Source organism: Brassica oleracea, unplaced genomic scaffold (assembly GCF_000695525.1).
Source record: "Brassica oleracea var. oleracea cultivar TO1000 unplaced genomic scaffold, BOL UnpScaffold01063, whole genome shotgun sequence".
Classification (NCBI taxonomy): Eukaryota; Viridiplantae; Streptophyta; class Magnoliopsida; order Brassicales; family Brassicaceae; genus Brassica; species Brassica oleracea.
In genome coordinates this window covers 1,606-17,365 of record NW_013617633.1, presented here as the reverse complement: position 1 = coordinate 17,365, position 15,760 = coordinate 1,606, and the positions used below count along the sequence as shown (strand labels likewise).

The window sequence follows — 15,760 nt, the reverse complement described above, 5'->3', positions numbered from 1 at the left end:
GAGAGAGAGAGAGAGAGAGAGAGAGAGAGAGAGATCTTACCGGCGACAGCTTCCTCCGCCTCCACACGATTTGGAGCCATCACGACGGCGACAGCTTCCTCCGCGTCCACCGGATGTGGAGCTTCAAAAAAAGACGCGAGTTAACGATATTTACACCAAGGAAGAGGATATATAAGATCTGTACGCACGTACCTTCTTCCACGCTCGTACGCATGATGACTGCTGATGAGTCACCAGCAGCTTCTTCAGCAAACGCATCCTTCAAGTTGCTCATCTTTTTTGGATTCAATCGAAAGAGAGAATTGCTCTGTTTTTCTTTTCAGAGGAAAAAGTTTTACTAACCGCTTTCATTTGTCTCTCTCATGCTCACGCGTTTTATTGCTCGATACATCTTTTTTGGCACGCGCTCGATACATCTTTTTTTTTGCACGCGCTCGGTACGTACCTTTTTGTTTCTTGCATGACACGCACACTTTTTTTTTTTTTTTAAATGCAGACAATAAAGACTAATGTGGATCCTTTTAGATTTTGCAAAACAATTAGTATGGAAAATGATATGACGTGAGGGCAGTGAAACTATAGTTTTCAACTTTAAACGTCTAACCAATGCTGCTGGTTTCTGATAGCTAGCCAAAATGGTCCACTTCTAAGCTAATACATGATCAGTATTTTTGGGGGGTGTGGAAAGATCGACATGCTAGCTCATACTCTCATTTTGCAGTTGACGAGTTTAGCAACCTCTTTGCAAATATGAGAAAATAATTCTTAAAAAAAATAAGATATTTTTTTAATCATTATTCTTTATCTGAAAACATATTCCTTGTACTCTTTTCGTCGTTTTGTTTCGTTGCAGACCCCCCACGTGCATCTTTCTCTCTCCTAACAATCTACACAGCACCAAAAAATAGCTTTTGGTATTATATATTTGATCTCAAGAAATTGTACATGTTGTCACGTTATTATTTTGGTAAAATATTGCCACATTATTTTGCCAAAGCTAACCATATAACAACGTTTGGCAGAGTCCACAATAAGTCTAAAACACACCTGGGTAATTTTTCACGACAAAGTTTACGGAAGTAGACAAAACGTCCACGCACCATTCTCGTCATAAATTGTGATCATTCAGAATCAGATCACATATATATATACATATATATATCCAATGATTTGTTAACAGTAAGTTAGCTCGCGAGTGATGCCGAAGAAAATCTCTTTGTTGTTTCCAAGTACAAAGCGTCTGCGCTATACAGGCAGCAGCATCACGTTTTTATGATCGGGTTATTCTATGTCAGTTTTTATTTGTATTTGATGGTCTACTAATTAAGATATAATTGTGGTACTAGTAATAAGGCGCCATCTGATTTAAAAATGTAAAACTATAACATATATAATATATTTGTTAAATTTATATAGTATTTACGTATAAAATAATTATTAAAAACTTTTGAAAGATCACATACAACAACAAACGTATCACGTATATGCATATGAAGTTATAAATTCTACCTATTTCTTACTTACGTATCTTTTGTTTCTTGCATGAAACTCACACATTTTTGTTTAAAAAGAAAAAAAAAACATTTTAAAAGTTGCAGGCAATAAAGACTTATGTGGAACTTTGAGATTTTGCAAAACAATAAGTATGCAAAACTTCCTATCCATGTTTTTCGATTTCTATATTTTTCTCTTATGTTTTGAGGGCTTGCAATGGTAGAGCGGACTCCTTGGCGAAATCTGCTCATCATATTGCCTCCCCTGCTTTGTACTAAACTTTTTAAGCTTATGAAATCTATAAGTTGCCCCCAAAAAAAAGATGTCATGCATGTCATATAAATTAGCTCTAAAAATTATAACATGTTTTTAGAAAATATCATGCATGAAAGAGTACAAATCTTCACGTTATAGTATATAGACATATCTACGGTCGTATTTGATAAACTATATCTTGAAGAAAATTAATGTCCAGTGGTGAATCGGACTTCCTTTTTCCAGATAATCAGACACAAAGGTTAAAGTGCAGGCATAAAACATGAAAATTGTGTGCATTTTAATTTAAATTACTGTTCATTACTAGTTTTTCAGAATGTTTATGCTACTGTCCTTTTCCCACATATTATTTCCTTGTTACGGTCAGACCTTTGCTACGAACCTTGTTTAAGTTGTTACATGCATCAAGAAGAAACTAAGCTTTCAAATACTCCTAGACCGGTAGACCATCTTTAACGAACAACAACGAGAAAGAGAATGCGTGCTTGATACCAATACAAGAACACACGATTAAACTCTATAAAAATATCATAAAACCAGCAGTTAATAATAACATACGTGTTTTTAATCTAACACACAAAACAAAACAAAAAAAGAAGCATTAGAGAGGTAAAAGTATAACGTCTAATTCAAGTCTCCAAGTACACGACACTCTCACTCTGATCCATCAACATCACCTTAATGGTCGATTTATCAATACTAAACCAGTGGTCCGGTATTCCTTTTATTTCGATCTTTGTCATATCATTGCTTCCAAGGTCATAAGAGAGAATGTGAAAGGGAGAAAACATATCCTCTGGTATAAAGAAAACCTTGTTATTGTGAGTTGTACCTTTCATGTTGTATATAGTTTTGTTATTAATAACCAAATGTAGCTGAGAAGACTGCAAAACCATAGTTTTCCTTGACCAGCTCTTCTTGGTCCCAGCATCTTCCACGGCCCATAAATCAAGCATACCCTTTTCCCTAAGATTGGTTTGGTCAATGATAGTTACTTTGCCACCATACTCTATAAGACTCACATTCATCATCCTTAGAAGCACTTCATCTCCGTCCCTACGAGGTACTTGGATCATTTTGAAGTCTCCGGATCTAATGTGGAAGCTCACAAGCGCTAAATTATAGCTATCAGTCCAACCCATGTAATATATAACCCCATCAATACACATTCCTCTTTTGGCCGGAATGTGAGGAAGAAAGTCTGGTGCAGTTGGAGACGCCTTTTTCCAGGAACCTTCTCCTCCAGCTTTTAGGACAAAGACCAGATGTTCTGACCTTATCTCTCCCAAATGTTTCACGTAGACACCAGTTGACCAGAGCACATTATACTGGTCCATAACTGGGTCATATCCAAAATAGTAACTGCATGTTTTGGCGGCTTCTTCTTCTGTAGGAGCTGGTATGATGTTTTGGGATTTGATGGCGGCAGGTATGGTGACTAGTTGTCGGGTGGCAGGGTTATAGATCTTCGGCTTTCTCATAAAGCAGTAGCACATGAAGCCATGAAGATTTTGTAAGACGTAGCCTCCCACCCGAGGGCTGGTCAGATTGTGGTCAACCACAAAGCTATTAGGATAACTAGTGTCTGGAGCCAATGATAGTGTTACAGAGTCACGGTAGTCATTGTTATTCTGCAAACACATGTAAATCCGAGGACGAGGTCTGGTTGGGACTGTGAGAAAACGGTTGCTGAAATATCTTGAGCTGATAAACGATGACCAAAGCTTTGAGACACACTTGAATCTCATCAGAGATTTTGCGGGCAGTCTCGCAAGGATCTCCTCCATTACCACATCATTAGGAATCTCCCTCTGCTGCAGTATTCTTCTCTTCATTCTCTTCGGATGATGGATCACCGATAAACGGAAAGACAATCCCACGTGATAGAGCAGCTAAAGAAACCTATGAATCCGACAGATAGAGGGAGAGGAAAAAAGTGGCCGTTTAGGGTTTTAACACATATATATAGTCCGTTTCTTATATGTAGTGCTCAATTTAAGTCTGATGGTTGATTATTAATGAATTAAAAATATTACATTTAAATACTATTATTTACTTTTAATTTAGTTTCCTTTTTATAATTTCCAAATAACATATATAATAAAAAGTAAATATTTATAAAGTTTAAAAAGCAAATTTGGAAACGAAAATATATGTATATATATTATGATTTCATTAAAAAGGAAAATTCAAAAAATGGTAAGATTCCATTTAAAAATATTTGTAAATAACATAAAATATAATTTTGAAGTAATAAAATAGTTTCTTTATATCTATATTTTTTTATATGAAAATATATATTTGTATATAATGTGAATACCAAAGCAAATCAAATAATTATATAATATTTTAAAATAGCATAACACTATATACTTTAACGAGAGAGATATATTATATTATTATAATTTCACTAGGCTTTTAGGTTAGTTCTGCATTTGATTCAAGTTTGGGTATAGGTTTGGGGTTAAAATCAAGTTGTGGGTTAGTTTTGGTAAAAACCCCAAAATTATATCTCTATAATATTATATTATTTGAGAAGTCAGTTTTCTATGTGTCGCGTTCACGTTATGTCTCATGATGTTTGATTACACTGATACTCTTAATGAACTAGAGATTAATCCGCGCTACGCGCAGAACTATATTAATTTTCAAATGTTAGTTATCTAATTATTCTTATTGTTTTATAGCAAATTGTAATATTAAAATATATTTTTAATATATTATTTATTTTATTTAACATTTTCAGATAGATAGTTAATACATCTTTTCTACTTCTTATATTATATATATATTTTTATTTTTTATTTCTTCTATATTGTATATTTATTTATACTAATATTACTCTAGATATTTAATGTAATATTTTTATTTCTTATATAGTAAATTTAATTATTGTTTCGTTTTTTATTATTATATTATATATTTATTTATTCTAATATTTTTACTTTATATTAAATAAAAATATTGAGAAATATTTTAACTTAATATTTGTATTTCTTCTACTGCATATTTACTTATTATTTTTTTTATATTGCATATTTACTTATTCTAATATTACGATTGATGTTTAATGTAATATTTATATTTTTATATTGTATATTTACTGATTATTTATTAGTAAAAAAAATTAGATAGATGTTTAATTTAGTTTTTATATTTCTTATTTACTTATTGTTTATTTTTCTTATATTTTATATATACTTATTCTAATTTTTTATTTTATATTAAATGATAATATTACGATAAATGTTTAATGTAATATTTATATTTCTTATATTATATATTTAATTATTATTTATTTTTATATCATACATTTATTTATAAAATCTTTTGGAAATAATAAAAATGTAGAAGTATACATTTTTTCAGATAGATGTTTAATGTAGTTTTTTCATTTTTTATATTGTATATTTACTTATTATTTATTGTTTTTATAAAGGGCTTTATTCTTTATTGTTTCTTTTATTGTATATTTACTTAATCTAATTTTATTACTATTATATCTAATGGTAATATAATGATAAATGTTTAATGTAATATTTCTATTTTTATACTGTATATTTATTTTACTATACATTTTTCAGATTGATGTGTAAATTTTTTTTTCCAGCATTTATATTGATTTTCAAATGCTATATTATTTATTCTAATTTTCTTCCTTTTATATCAAACGATAATATTATAATAGTCTTTTAATGTAATATTTACTTATTATTTATTTTCTTATACATTTTGCTGATAGATTTTTAACGAATTTTTTCTATTTCTTATATTATATATTTATTTTATTTTTTTCAATATTGTATATTTACTAATTATAATATTATGCTAGATGTTTATTGTAATATTTATATTTCTTATATTGTATATTTATTTATTGTTTTTGTTATATTGTATATTTACGTATTCTTATTTTTTTTTGTTTTTATATTAAATGATGATATTAAGATATATTTCATGTAATATTTATATTTCTTATATTGAATATTTACTTATGATATATTTTTATTTTCCTGATATCAAATGATAATATTACAATAGAAGTTTTATGTAATATTTTTGTTTCTGATATATATATTAACTTATTATCTTTTATATTGTATATTTATTTAGTATCTATTTTTTAATACCACATGGCTTCTTTTGAAAAATAGATTTTTATATTTATGTGGATGGTCTATGGAAAACACTTAGTTTTTAATATGAAAAATAGATAATTAATTGTAACAATTTCATAAAAAAACTAATACAATGTTTACAATTAAAAGATAATTACTTTACATTCTTTTGGATTCCTATTATTGATAGATTAATTTATACCAAATTTATTTTGACTAATGTAGTATTTACATTTTCTATATTGTATATTACTTTTTAATGTAGTATTTTCATTTTTAAATTGTGTACTTAATTATTATTAATTTTTGTATATTATATATTTAAATATTTAAATGCATATTTACATGTAGTATTTCCATTTTTTATTTTTTATTTTTACATTTTAAGATAGATGTTTAATGCTTAAGGTACTTTTCCATTTTTATTATGTATTTACTTATCAATATTATTTTCATATATTATATATTTACATAATATCTATATTTTACATTTTAAGATAAATGTTTAAGGCTTAATGTACTTTTTTTAATTGTGTATTTACATTTTAAGATAAATGTTTAAGGCTTAATGTACTTTTTTTAATTGTGTATTTACATTTTAAGATAAATGTTTAATGCGTAATGTACTTTTTATATTTTTATGTTATGTATTTACTTATTAATATTATTTTTGTATATTATATATTTTTAAATTGTGTGTTTACTTATTATTGTATATATAACTCATATACTATATATTTATGCATTTAAATGTATATTTACTTATATTTTCGTATGTACTTAATATTTCCATTCTTTATTTTTTTATTTACATTTTAAGATAGATGTTTAGTGCTTATTGTAATTTTTTTCATTTTTTATATTATGTATTTACTTATTAATATTATTTTAGTATATTATATGTTTACTTAATATCAATATTTTAGTATATTATATGTTTACTTAATATTCACAGATTATGGAAACCTCTCCATCAAGTATTATCAATAACAAGATCCTAGAGTCCTCTGTTATTGATCCTTTAACCACATCAACTAATCATTGTGCCTTTGAGAGTCCTTCTCGTTTTACAGTGTTAGAAGAAGTGGATGAAGCTGAAATTGAGCCTTCAAACTCATTCAGCTTGACTAGAGGTGGGAGAGAGTCAAAGCCTCCCATCAAGTACCAAAACATGGAATGGAAGACAGTCTGAGGGAGAGGAAACCGTGGCCGACGAGGCCGTGGCTCCTATCATTAGCTAGTGTCTTTCTCACCATCAATGGTTTATCTAGTCTCAACCTTTGTTGTTTCATTGGTTTGAGATTCACTCTTACATGAAACTTGTTTCATTCCAGCTTTTCCAAACTATAAGATTTCCAATTTTATCTTGTAATAGTTTAAGTTTTAAATTGAAAGCCCTTAGTTCAAAAAAAAAATATTTTACATTTTAAGATAGATGTTTAAGGTTTAATGTACTTTTTCTATGTTTTTTAAATTGTGAATTTACATTTTAAGATAATTTTTTAATTCTTAATATATTTTTTATATTTTTTTATTATGTATTTACTTTTTAATATTATTTTCGTATATTATATATATTTTAAATTGTATATTAACTTATTATTGTATATATAATTTGTATATTATATATTTGCATATTTAAATGTATATTTACTTATATTTTCGTATGATTTAATGTACATATGGTAATAATGTGTAGTATAGTAATATGATTTAATGTAATAAGGTAATAATAATATTCATGCCACGTGGTATCTTTTAGAAGAAATTTTTTCGCTGGTGTGGACGCTAACTGGAGCCTCAAAAGATCCATTTTATTAATATAGATTAAAAATATTATATTTAAATACTATTATTTACTTTTAATTTAGTTTCCTTTTTATAATTTTCCAAATAACATATATAATAAAAAAGTAAATATTTATAAAGTTTAAAAAGCAAATTTGAAAACGAAAATATATGTATATATATTATGATTTCATTAAAAAGGAAAGTTCAGAAAATAGTAAGATTCCATTTAAAAATATTTGTAAATAACATAAAATATAATTTTAAAGTAATAAAATAGTTTCTTTATATCTATATTTTCTTATATGAAAAATATATATTTGTATATAATGTGAATATCAAAGCAAATCAAATAATTATATAATATTTTAAAATAGCATAACACTATATACTTTAACGAGAGAGATATATTGTATTTTATTATTATTAAAATTATATATTTTCTCAATATAGTTTTCTTTTAAATTTTTATGTTTCTAGAACTTAATATATAATCAAGATACCAAAGCAAATCGGAATTCTCATTTTAAGATTATTTAATCCACGTCAGTAATTCTCTCATTTAATGTGGGACCCATAAAACCAAAGCAATTTGGCATATCGTCGGTTTAGTATGTTCTACTATCGATTTAGTATGTTCTTTGTGTTCCTTTAATTGTTAGGCCATTAATGGACTCCGAAGCCTATATTAAAATTATATCTCTATAATATTATTTGAGAAGTCAGTTTCCCATGTATCGCGTTCACGTTAAGTCTCATGATGGTTGATTACACTGATACTCTTAATGAATTAAAAATATTACATTTAAATACTATTATTTCCTTTTAATTTAGTTTCCTTTTTATAATTTTCCAAATAACATATATAATAAAAAGTAAATATTTATAAAGTTTAAAAAGCAAATTTAAAAACGAAAATATATGTATATATATTATGATTTCATTAAAAAGGAAAGTTCAGAAAATAGTAAGATTCCATTTAAAAATATTTATAAATAACATAAAATATAATTTTGAAGTAATAAAATAGTTTCTTTCTATCTATATTTTCTTATATGAAAAATATATATTTGTATATAATGTGAATACCAAAGAAAATCAATTAATTATATAATATTTTAAAATAGCATAACACTATATACTTTAACGAGGGAGATATATTGTATTTTATTATTATTGAAATTATATATTTTCTCAATATAATTTTCTTTTAAATTTTTATGTTTCTAGAAATTAATATATAATCAAGATACCAAAGCAAATCAGAATTCTTATTTTAAGATTATTTAAAATAAATTTGAATTTACCATTCATTAAATCTAAGGCATAAAATTATTTAGAATTTAAAAAAATATTTTAGTTATTGTAAATATTGATATGTGTTCATGAACTTCCAAAAATGTATGAGTTAATTATTTTGTACTTATATATATGCATGAGACTTTAGAGTATTGTCGTTATATTAATTTATATAATTTGGAAGAAGACACTTTAGTTTATTTTTTATTTTATTTTAATCACAATATATCTTAAGGTATACATAATTTTCCTAAAATATATTTATATATTCAAAATAAAAACCAACCTAAATACACATAATAAAATTAATGAAAATTTTAAAATATTTAGAATAAAATATTTAATAGATGAATTCAGAAAAATATATGCAATCGAATATATCCAAATGATAACTAAATCAACTGTAAAAAAACCGAGTAGATCTAATATATCTAAAATAATATTTCTATTCCAAAATTTTTATCAAGGTATGAGCTTTTCATCTGACATGTTTGCATTGTCTGGTCAAAAATAGGTGCCACGTCTAACCTGCTATACTGTTGGTGATGTGGATTGTTTTACTTTTTTCGGGGCAGGGAACTGAAAAAGGATCCATCCATACGACAGGTCTACAAGCTAGCGACCAGTATCCACGGTATTTTTGAGCAAGCCTCTGAAAAGATCCTCATGACTGATCGGTTAAGAAGAGAAGCAGTTGACTATGAGAAGAAGCTGGGTTCCATCACAAGTCGGGGCATGAGTCTGGAGAAATTACAAGCCGACCTCGATCGATGCCATCAGGCAAGAGAACCAAAGTCTTGAGAAACAACTGGTTTATACTTCACTCTGAGGAACGTACCGTTTGTAGAGTATTCGAGGTTTAACAAAGAGCCATCTGCTAGGGTGCTTTCAGGTTTTGAGTGTATTTGTTTCATAGAGAATGAGTAAAAAGATTTCTGAATGCTAAAGAAAGACCAAAAGGTTATTCAGCCAAGTCATATCTGATATATGTTTGTAAGAGAATACAAACTAAAAGAGACATCATCAGTTTCTAATAAACTATTCCATTGGGATCATCTTCCCAAACATCGTTCTTTATGTATTATCACAACAAGAAAAATATGGCAAAAAGGTTTGCTACATTGAAAGCTCATCTTCTTCTTCTTCCCTCTTGTAATTGTCAAACCTAAATTCCTCTGGGGATGATGTTTCCTATTTACACCCAAAAATCCAGACTTTAACACGTTTGATGTGTATCTACAGACATTATATGAAACATTGTAGCTTCTTGTGCGAGCATTGTGTTTCAATGACTACGAATCGTTTTAATGGATTTATTTTAATTAATATTTATCATTTGCAATGGCTAGTTATAAGTTGGTGTTTGTTTATGTGGATAAGTTGAGGACCAGATTCTCAACAGTGCAAGTGATCTAGTTCTTCTTTTTTGAGTCTAAATCACATCACTGCGCTATGTGCCAGAGCCTCAAATCTTTAAATTTTGTTTCTTTTGGTGAAGAAAACACATTTCTAACAAGAAAATTTGTGTTTTTAATCGAGATCTTTGTGTACAACTTTCACCTGAACCCCTGTAAATGCCTTGATACTAATTTACAAACTCAACACACTCTAAACGTTAGTTAGAGAGCTTTTAGGATCGTCGCTTGGGTTGCAAGGCAACAGTTGTTCAACAATCTCCGTGAAATGGTAAGGTTATTTTTTACCGTTCTTTCTTCTTTTCTTATTTGAAAAAAGGAAATACAGTGGGTCTCTCTCCTCTCCTAGAAAGAGAGTTCTCTCTCGAACTCTTTTGCTCTCTTATCAATAAAAAATCTTTTAGAGAGTTTAAAGCTTGTTTGAGAGTGAGAGAGATCTTCACTTTTTTGTTCCCCGGTTTCGGTTTCATCCGACCGGCATCCGACTCCGGCGACGCTCCATCTCCTCGGAAGTTGTTGTCCGGCTTTTGACTAGTCCTCCGGTGACGTCGGCCGGCTTGCTCTCCAGTCTTTTCTGGAGTTTTTTCCTGGTTTTTGTTCGATCATCGTTTTGTCGCCTCCTGTTTCAACTGACTCTTGATCCGACTCTTCGATTGCTCTTTCCTTTCCCTTGCGTGGGATGTTTCATCTTCAAGCTTATTTTTATCATAAAAGATGTCTGGTCTACCTTTCAGAAAAATCGAAGATTTGTTGGTTCGATTGTAGACGGTTGAGTTTATCTGATGAAACGATTGATCTGTCAGATTAGGTTTCTCGACTTCGATTGGGTGAGGGCGGTTCTGTTTGAACGGCCTTCTTCTCTGGTTGGTCTCTGCTGTTTGTGGAGCTCCGTCGTAGCGCCTCCTCTCTGACTCCAGAGGAAGATGATGCATCCTTACCTTGACGCGTGTTTCTCTATCGATCGGCGTTAGAACACGTGCTGGATGTCCGATCGTTTCTTCCTCGACGGTTTTTCTCTTGATGGGCCTTTGTCCTTGAGAGTTTTGTATAGACTGGACCTTTGTGTTGGGCTTTGTTATGTTTGTGTTGCCCATGTTTGGGCCTTGGTGTTATGGTGTAAAACTCTGCCCGTTTGGGCTTTGCTTTAATAAAATTTTCAGTGAAAAAAAAAAAAAAAGGAAATACAGTTGTAACTTCACAAGTGACATGCATGCGTGATAGATTATCACGGAGTCCCAAAAAAATACGACCGTTATACGGTAAGAAAATTTATTACTTTTGTGATCAATTTCCATTTCCCTTTTGCAGCATTAATTGGAAAAGAAAACTATACAACGGACATATCTCTTACTTCTTCTATAAATACTCACTCTTTTACTTCGCTCGACGCATCCAAATTTCCCACTCTTTATTTTCTTTATAAAAATTCATGTTTCTTCTCGAGCAAAGCTTTTTTTTCTCTGAAAATGATTTTTTTGTTACGGGAAAACTTATATGTTGCATCACTTTGTTTCATGGCATTTACTGTGTTCTTCTGGAGGATTTTCTGGCTGTGACAGAGGGTATTACCAGAGTGGAAACGAGGGAAGCGCAAGCCAGATGACGAAGTCATTTCGATCATGGAGAGGTTTACGAGCACCTTCTCGAGCCGGAATGTTTTACTGAGACGAACTCTTTCTCTCCGGGCCTCACCCATAATATTAATATGAGGAAAGCATCTCGTTAATTTCGTGTCAAAAGATTGACATCGGATCCGGTCAGTTTTTCTTTTTAAACTAAGAAAATTATTTTTTTTTACTTTTTATTTTTGGTTTTAAATTTTGATATTATATAATATATATTGCACAATTCTTTCTATAAAATTTTCTATGGTCAGTTAACGGGGTTATGTTTAATATGTTATTCGTATTGTAAATTTAAAACTTATACTAGTTTTCATTTTGGAGAAAGGTGTGGGTGATAAATTTCAATATGTTAAAAACAGACTAAATTATTGCATCCAGTCTATAGAATTTCTATAGTCTGTAAGTTTTGGTGTACATGTTTAACATGTTTTTTTTATTGTAAATTTAACACTTACATTAATTTTCATTTTGGGAAAAAGTTTAAGATAATGAATTGCAATACGTAGAAGAAGCAAACCAAACTATGGTCCGTTAGCCGGTGTATATGTTTAATATGTTATTCATATTGTAAATTTAAGACTTATACTAGTTTTCATTTTTGAGAAAGGTGTAGGTGATAAATTTCAATATGTTAAAAACAAACCAAACTATTGCATCCAGTCTATAGAATTTCTATAGTCCGTAAGTTTTGGTGTACATGTTTAACATGTTTTTTTTATTGTAAATTTAACACTTACATTAATTTTCATTTTGGGAAAAAGTTTAAGGTAATGAATTGCAATATGTAGAAGCAAACCAAACTATGGTCCGTTAGCCGGTGTATATGTTTAATATGTTATTCATATTGTAAATTTAAGACTTATACTAGTTTTCATTTTAGAGAAAGGTGTAGGTGATAAATTTCAATATGTTAAAAACAAACCAAACTATTGCATCCAGTCTATAGAATTTCTATAGTCCGTAAGTTTTGGTGTACATGTTTAACATGTTTTTTTTATTGTAAATTTAACACTTACATTAATTTTCATTTTGGGAAAAAGTTTAAGATAATGAATTGCAATACTTAGAAGCAAACCAAACTATGGTCCGTTAGCCGGTGTATATGTTTAATATGTTATTCATATTGTAAATTTAAGACTTATACTAGTTTTCATTTTAGAGAAAGGTGTAGGTGATAAATTTCAATATGTTAAAAACAAACCAAACTATTGCATCCAGTCTATAGAATTTCTATAGTCCGTAAGTTTTGGTGTACATGTTTAACATGTTTTTTTTTATTGTAAATTTAACACTTACACTAATTTTCATTTTGGAAAAAAGTTTAAGCTAATGAATTGCAATATGTAGAAGCAAACCAAACTGTTGCATCATGTCCATAGAATATTTTATGGTCTGTTAAAAGTGTAATATATATTTTTAGTATTGTAAATTTAACACTTAAAACTAATTTTCAAAGTTTTCCTTGAGTATGCAAAGTGTTTTGATTTATTTTTAAAGTTTTCAACAATACGTTTAATATGTTTTTTTCCCTGTTGTAAATTTGACGAGGGAAGGGCAAAAGTCATCGCGGAAGTGATCAAAATTTATTGATAAGAAGGAATCTGAGATCGAGGAGATACACTGAAACAGAAAGAGGTATCAAGAAACTCAAAAGTAAGTTTAATATGTTTATAAATTGTTTTGATTTTAATCACTTGCTTCATAGCACTTACTGTTTTGTCTTCTTTTGGAGGATTTTCTGGCCGTACCAGAGTAGGAACGAGAACCAAGTTAGATACTGAAACAAAAGAGTAGCAAGAAACTCAAAAGTAAGCCAAAGTGGAGCTGTGGAGAGTTCACATTCACAGCATAACGAGATTTCCTTAAAAAGAGAGAGTTCAAGAATGCATTTATTACAATGACTATTAACATACTTATGGGGGGTAGATAAAATTTTCATAACAATTTGTAATAGCTAAGTTTATATTTCCCGAAATCAGAGTTAATAATATTTCAGACTGAAACCGAGAACAGAATCATCAGAAGAATTGAAAAAAAAAACTGAGAAAGGGAAACTCCAAGAATCCATTTTATTGGCATCATAAAAAAACAAGAAGATGTTGCGGATACATGTTGAAGGGAAAGCTTTACGATGAATGATTCTCATCGGATTTGTAAATTTTGTGATCATCATCAGCCTCACTACTCTGATGTACATTAAGGATAAGAGAGTGTCAATGTTTGACAAATGACAAAGTGCCAATAAAAAAGTAAAATAAACATTAGACCATTAGACTCAACAAATCTTTTAATTATAAATAATACTGGACCTCATGACAATGCAACTACAAAGAGCCAAATCTTAAGTTTCACAAACAATATAAGACCGTTTTAAAAAGATAGAAACTAACAAAACACACATATATAACGCTCTCTGTCTCGAGTTTTAAAATGCATGAGAACAACACAAAGAACAAACATCCCAGAGCTCCACATGATCTCTCTTTGCCTGCAACACTCTTTTTGAAACCGATGTAAATAACTCCACCTATGTTAGCTAGTGACCAGTATCCACGGTAGGTTTGAGCAAATCTCTGAAAAGATCCTCATGACTGATCGGTTAAGAAGAGAAGCAGTTGACTATGAGAAGAAGCTGTGGAGAAATTACAAGCCGACCTCGATGCCATCAGGCAAGAGAACCAAAGTCTTGAGAAACAACTGAATTAATGTGGTTTATACTTCACTCTGCTAGGGTGCTTTCAGGTTTTGAGTGTATTTGTTTCATAGAGAATGAGTAAAAAGATTTCTGAATGCTAAAGAAAGACCAAAAGGTTATTCAGCCAAGTCATATCTGATATATGTTTGTAAGAGAATACAAACTAAAGAAGAGACATCATCAGTTTCTAATAAACTATTCCATTGGGATCATCTTCCCAAACGTTCTTTATGTATTATCACAACAAAATAAATATGGCAAATGAACACGAAGGGAACAAGACACTGAGAGACTTGAACTGGAATTTTATAACATGCAACAAAATTATGAGTGTCAAAATCTCAAAAGAAACACTCACAAGTAACTCAAGTTCATGAGTTCTCCAGTTGAAGCCGGCAGCGAATGAGTTGTTTGAAAGATCGAGTGTCTGAAGCTTCTCCAACCTCCCAATCGTATCAGGAATTGGACAAGAGATTGCATTGTTTTGCAACAACCTACACCACAAGCCTTAAGCTCAACAAAGAACAATTGAAAAGACTAAGGAAAAAGAATTAAACATAGCAAAGAAGAGTATATAGCTTACAGATTGTAGATAATTGAGGTCTCCGAGTCTAGGAGACAATGTACCAGACAAGCTTTGGCTAGGAAGTCCTCTGTTTCATATAGCGGATAAGGTCACAAGACATAAGTCTCAAATATATATTTGGTTACTTTGAATTGTGTACTAGAGAAAAGAGAAGAGTCACATTGCAAAGACATATCTATCGGTGCTGAAACAGCCACAACAACATCATCAAACGTTTCAAATATCATCACCAAAAACATAAATAATGATAAAGCAGAAGAGGTGATGTTACTTACTTGTGCTGAAACAGCCACAACATCACCAAACCAGTAGGAGAGGTCTTTATCGAGTGTCCAAGTTGGACACAATCATTGACAACATTTTCACCCGGCCTCGAACACTTTCACTTTCTCTCCTTGATTCTTCCGGATCATATAGCTTCCACGCGAGGTGGGGGTGGGTGGGGGCTGGATAAATATCCAGAG

General features: G+C 29.8%; 1 protein-coding gene across 1 annotated transcript; it reads right to left on the bottom strand.

Annotated features, from left to right (window-relative positions):
- Positions 1-2,399: 2,399 nt before the first annotated feature.
- LOC106320782 (F-box/LRR-repeat protein At2g40920-like) lies at positions 2,400-3,605 on the bottom strand. The gene has a single exon (XM_013759141.1). It carries the CDS (start codon positions 3,603-3,605, stop codon positions 2,400-2,402), a length of 1,206 nt encoding a protein of 401 aa, XP_013614595.1.
- Positions 3,606-15,760: the final 12,155 nt, after the last annotated feature.

What these genes read in the sequence shown, in the direction of transcription:
- LOC106320782 (XM_013759141.1), bottom strand. Translation starts at nt 3,605, where the DNA reads ATGAAGAGAAGAATACTGCAGCAGAGGGAGATTCCTAATGATGTGGTA.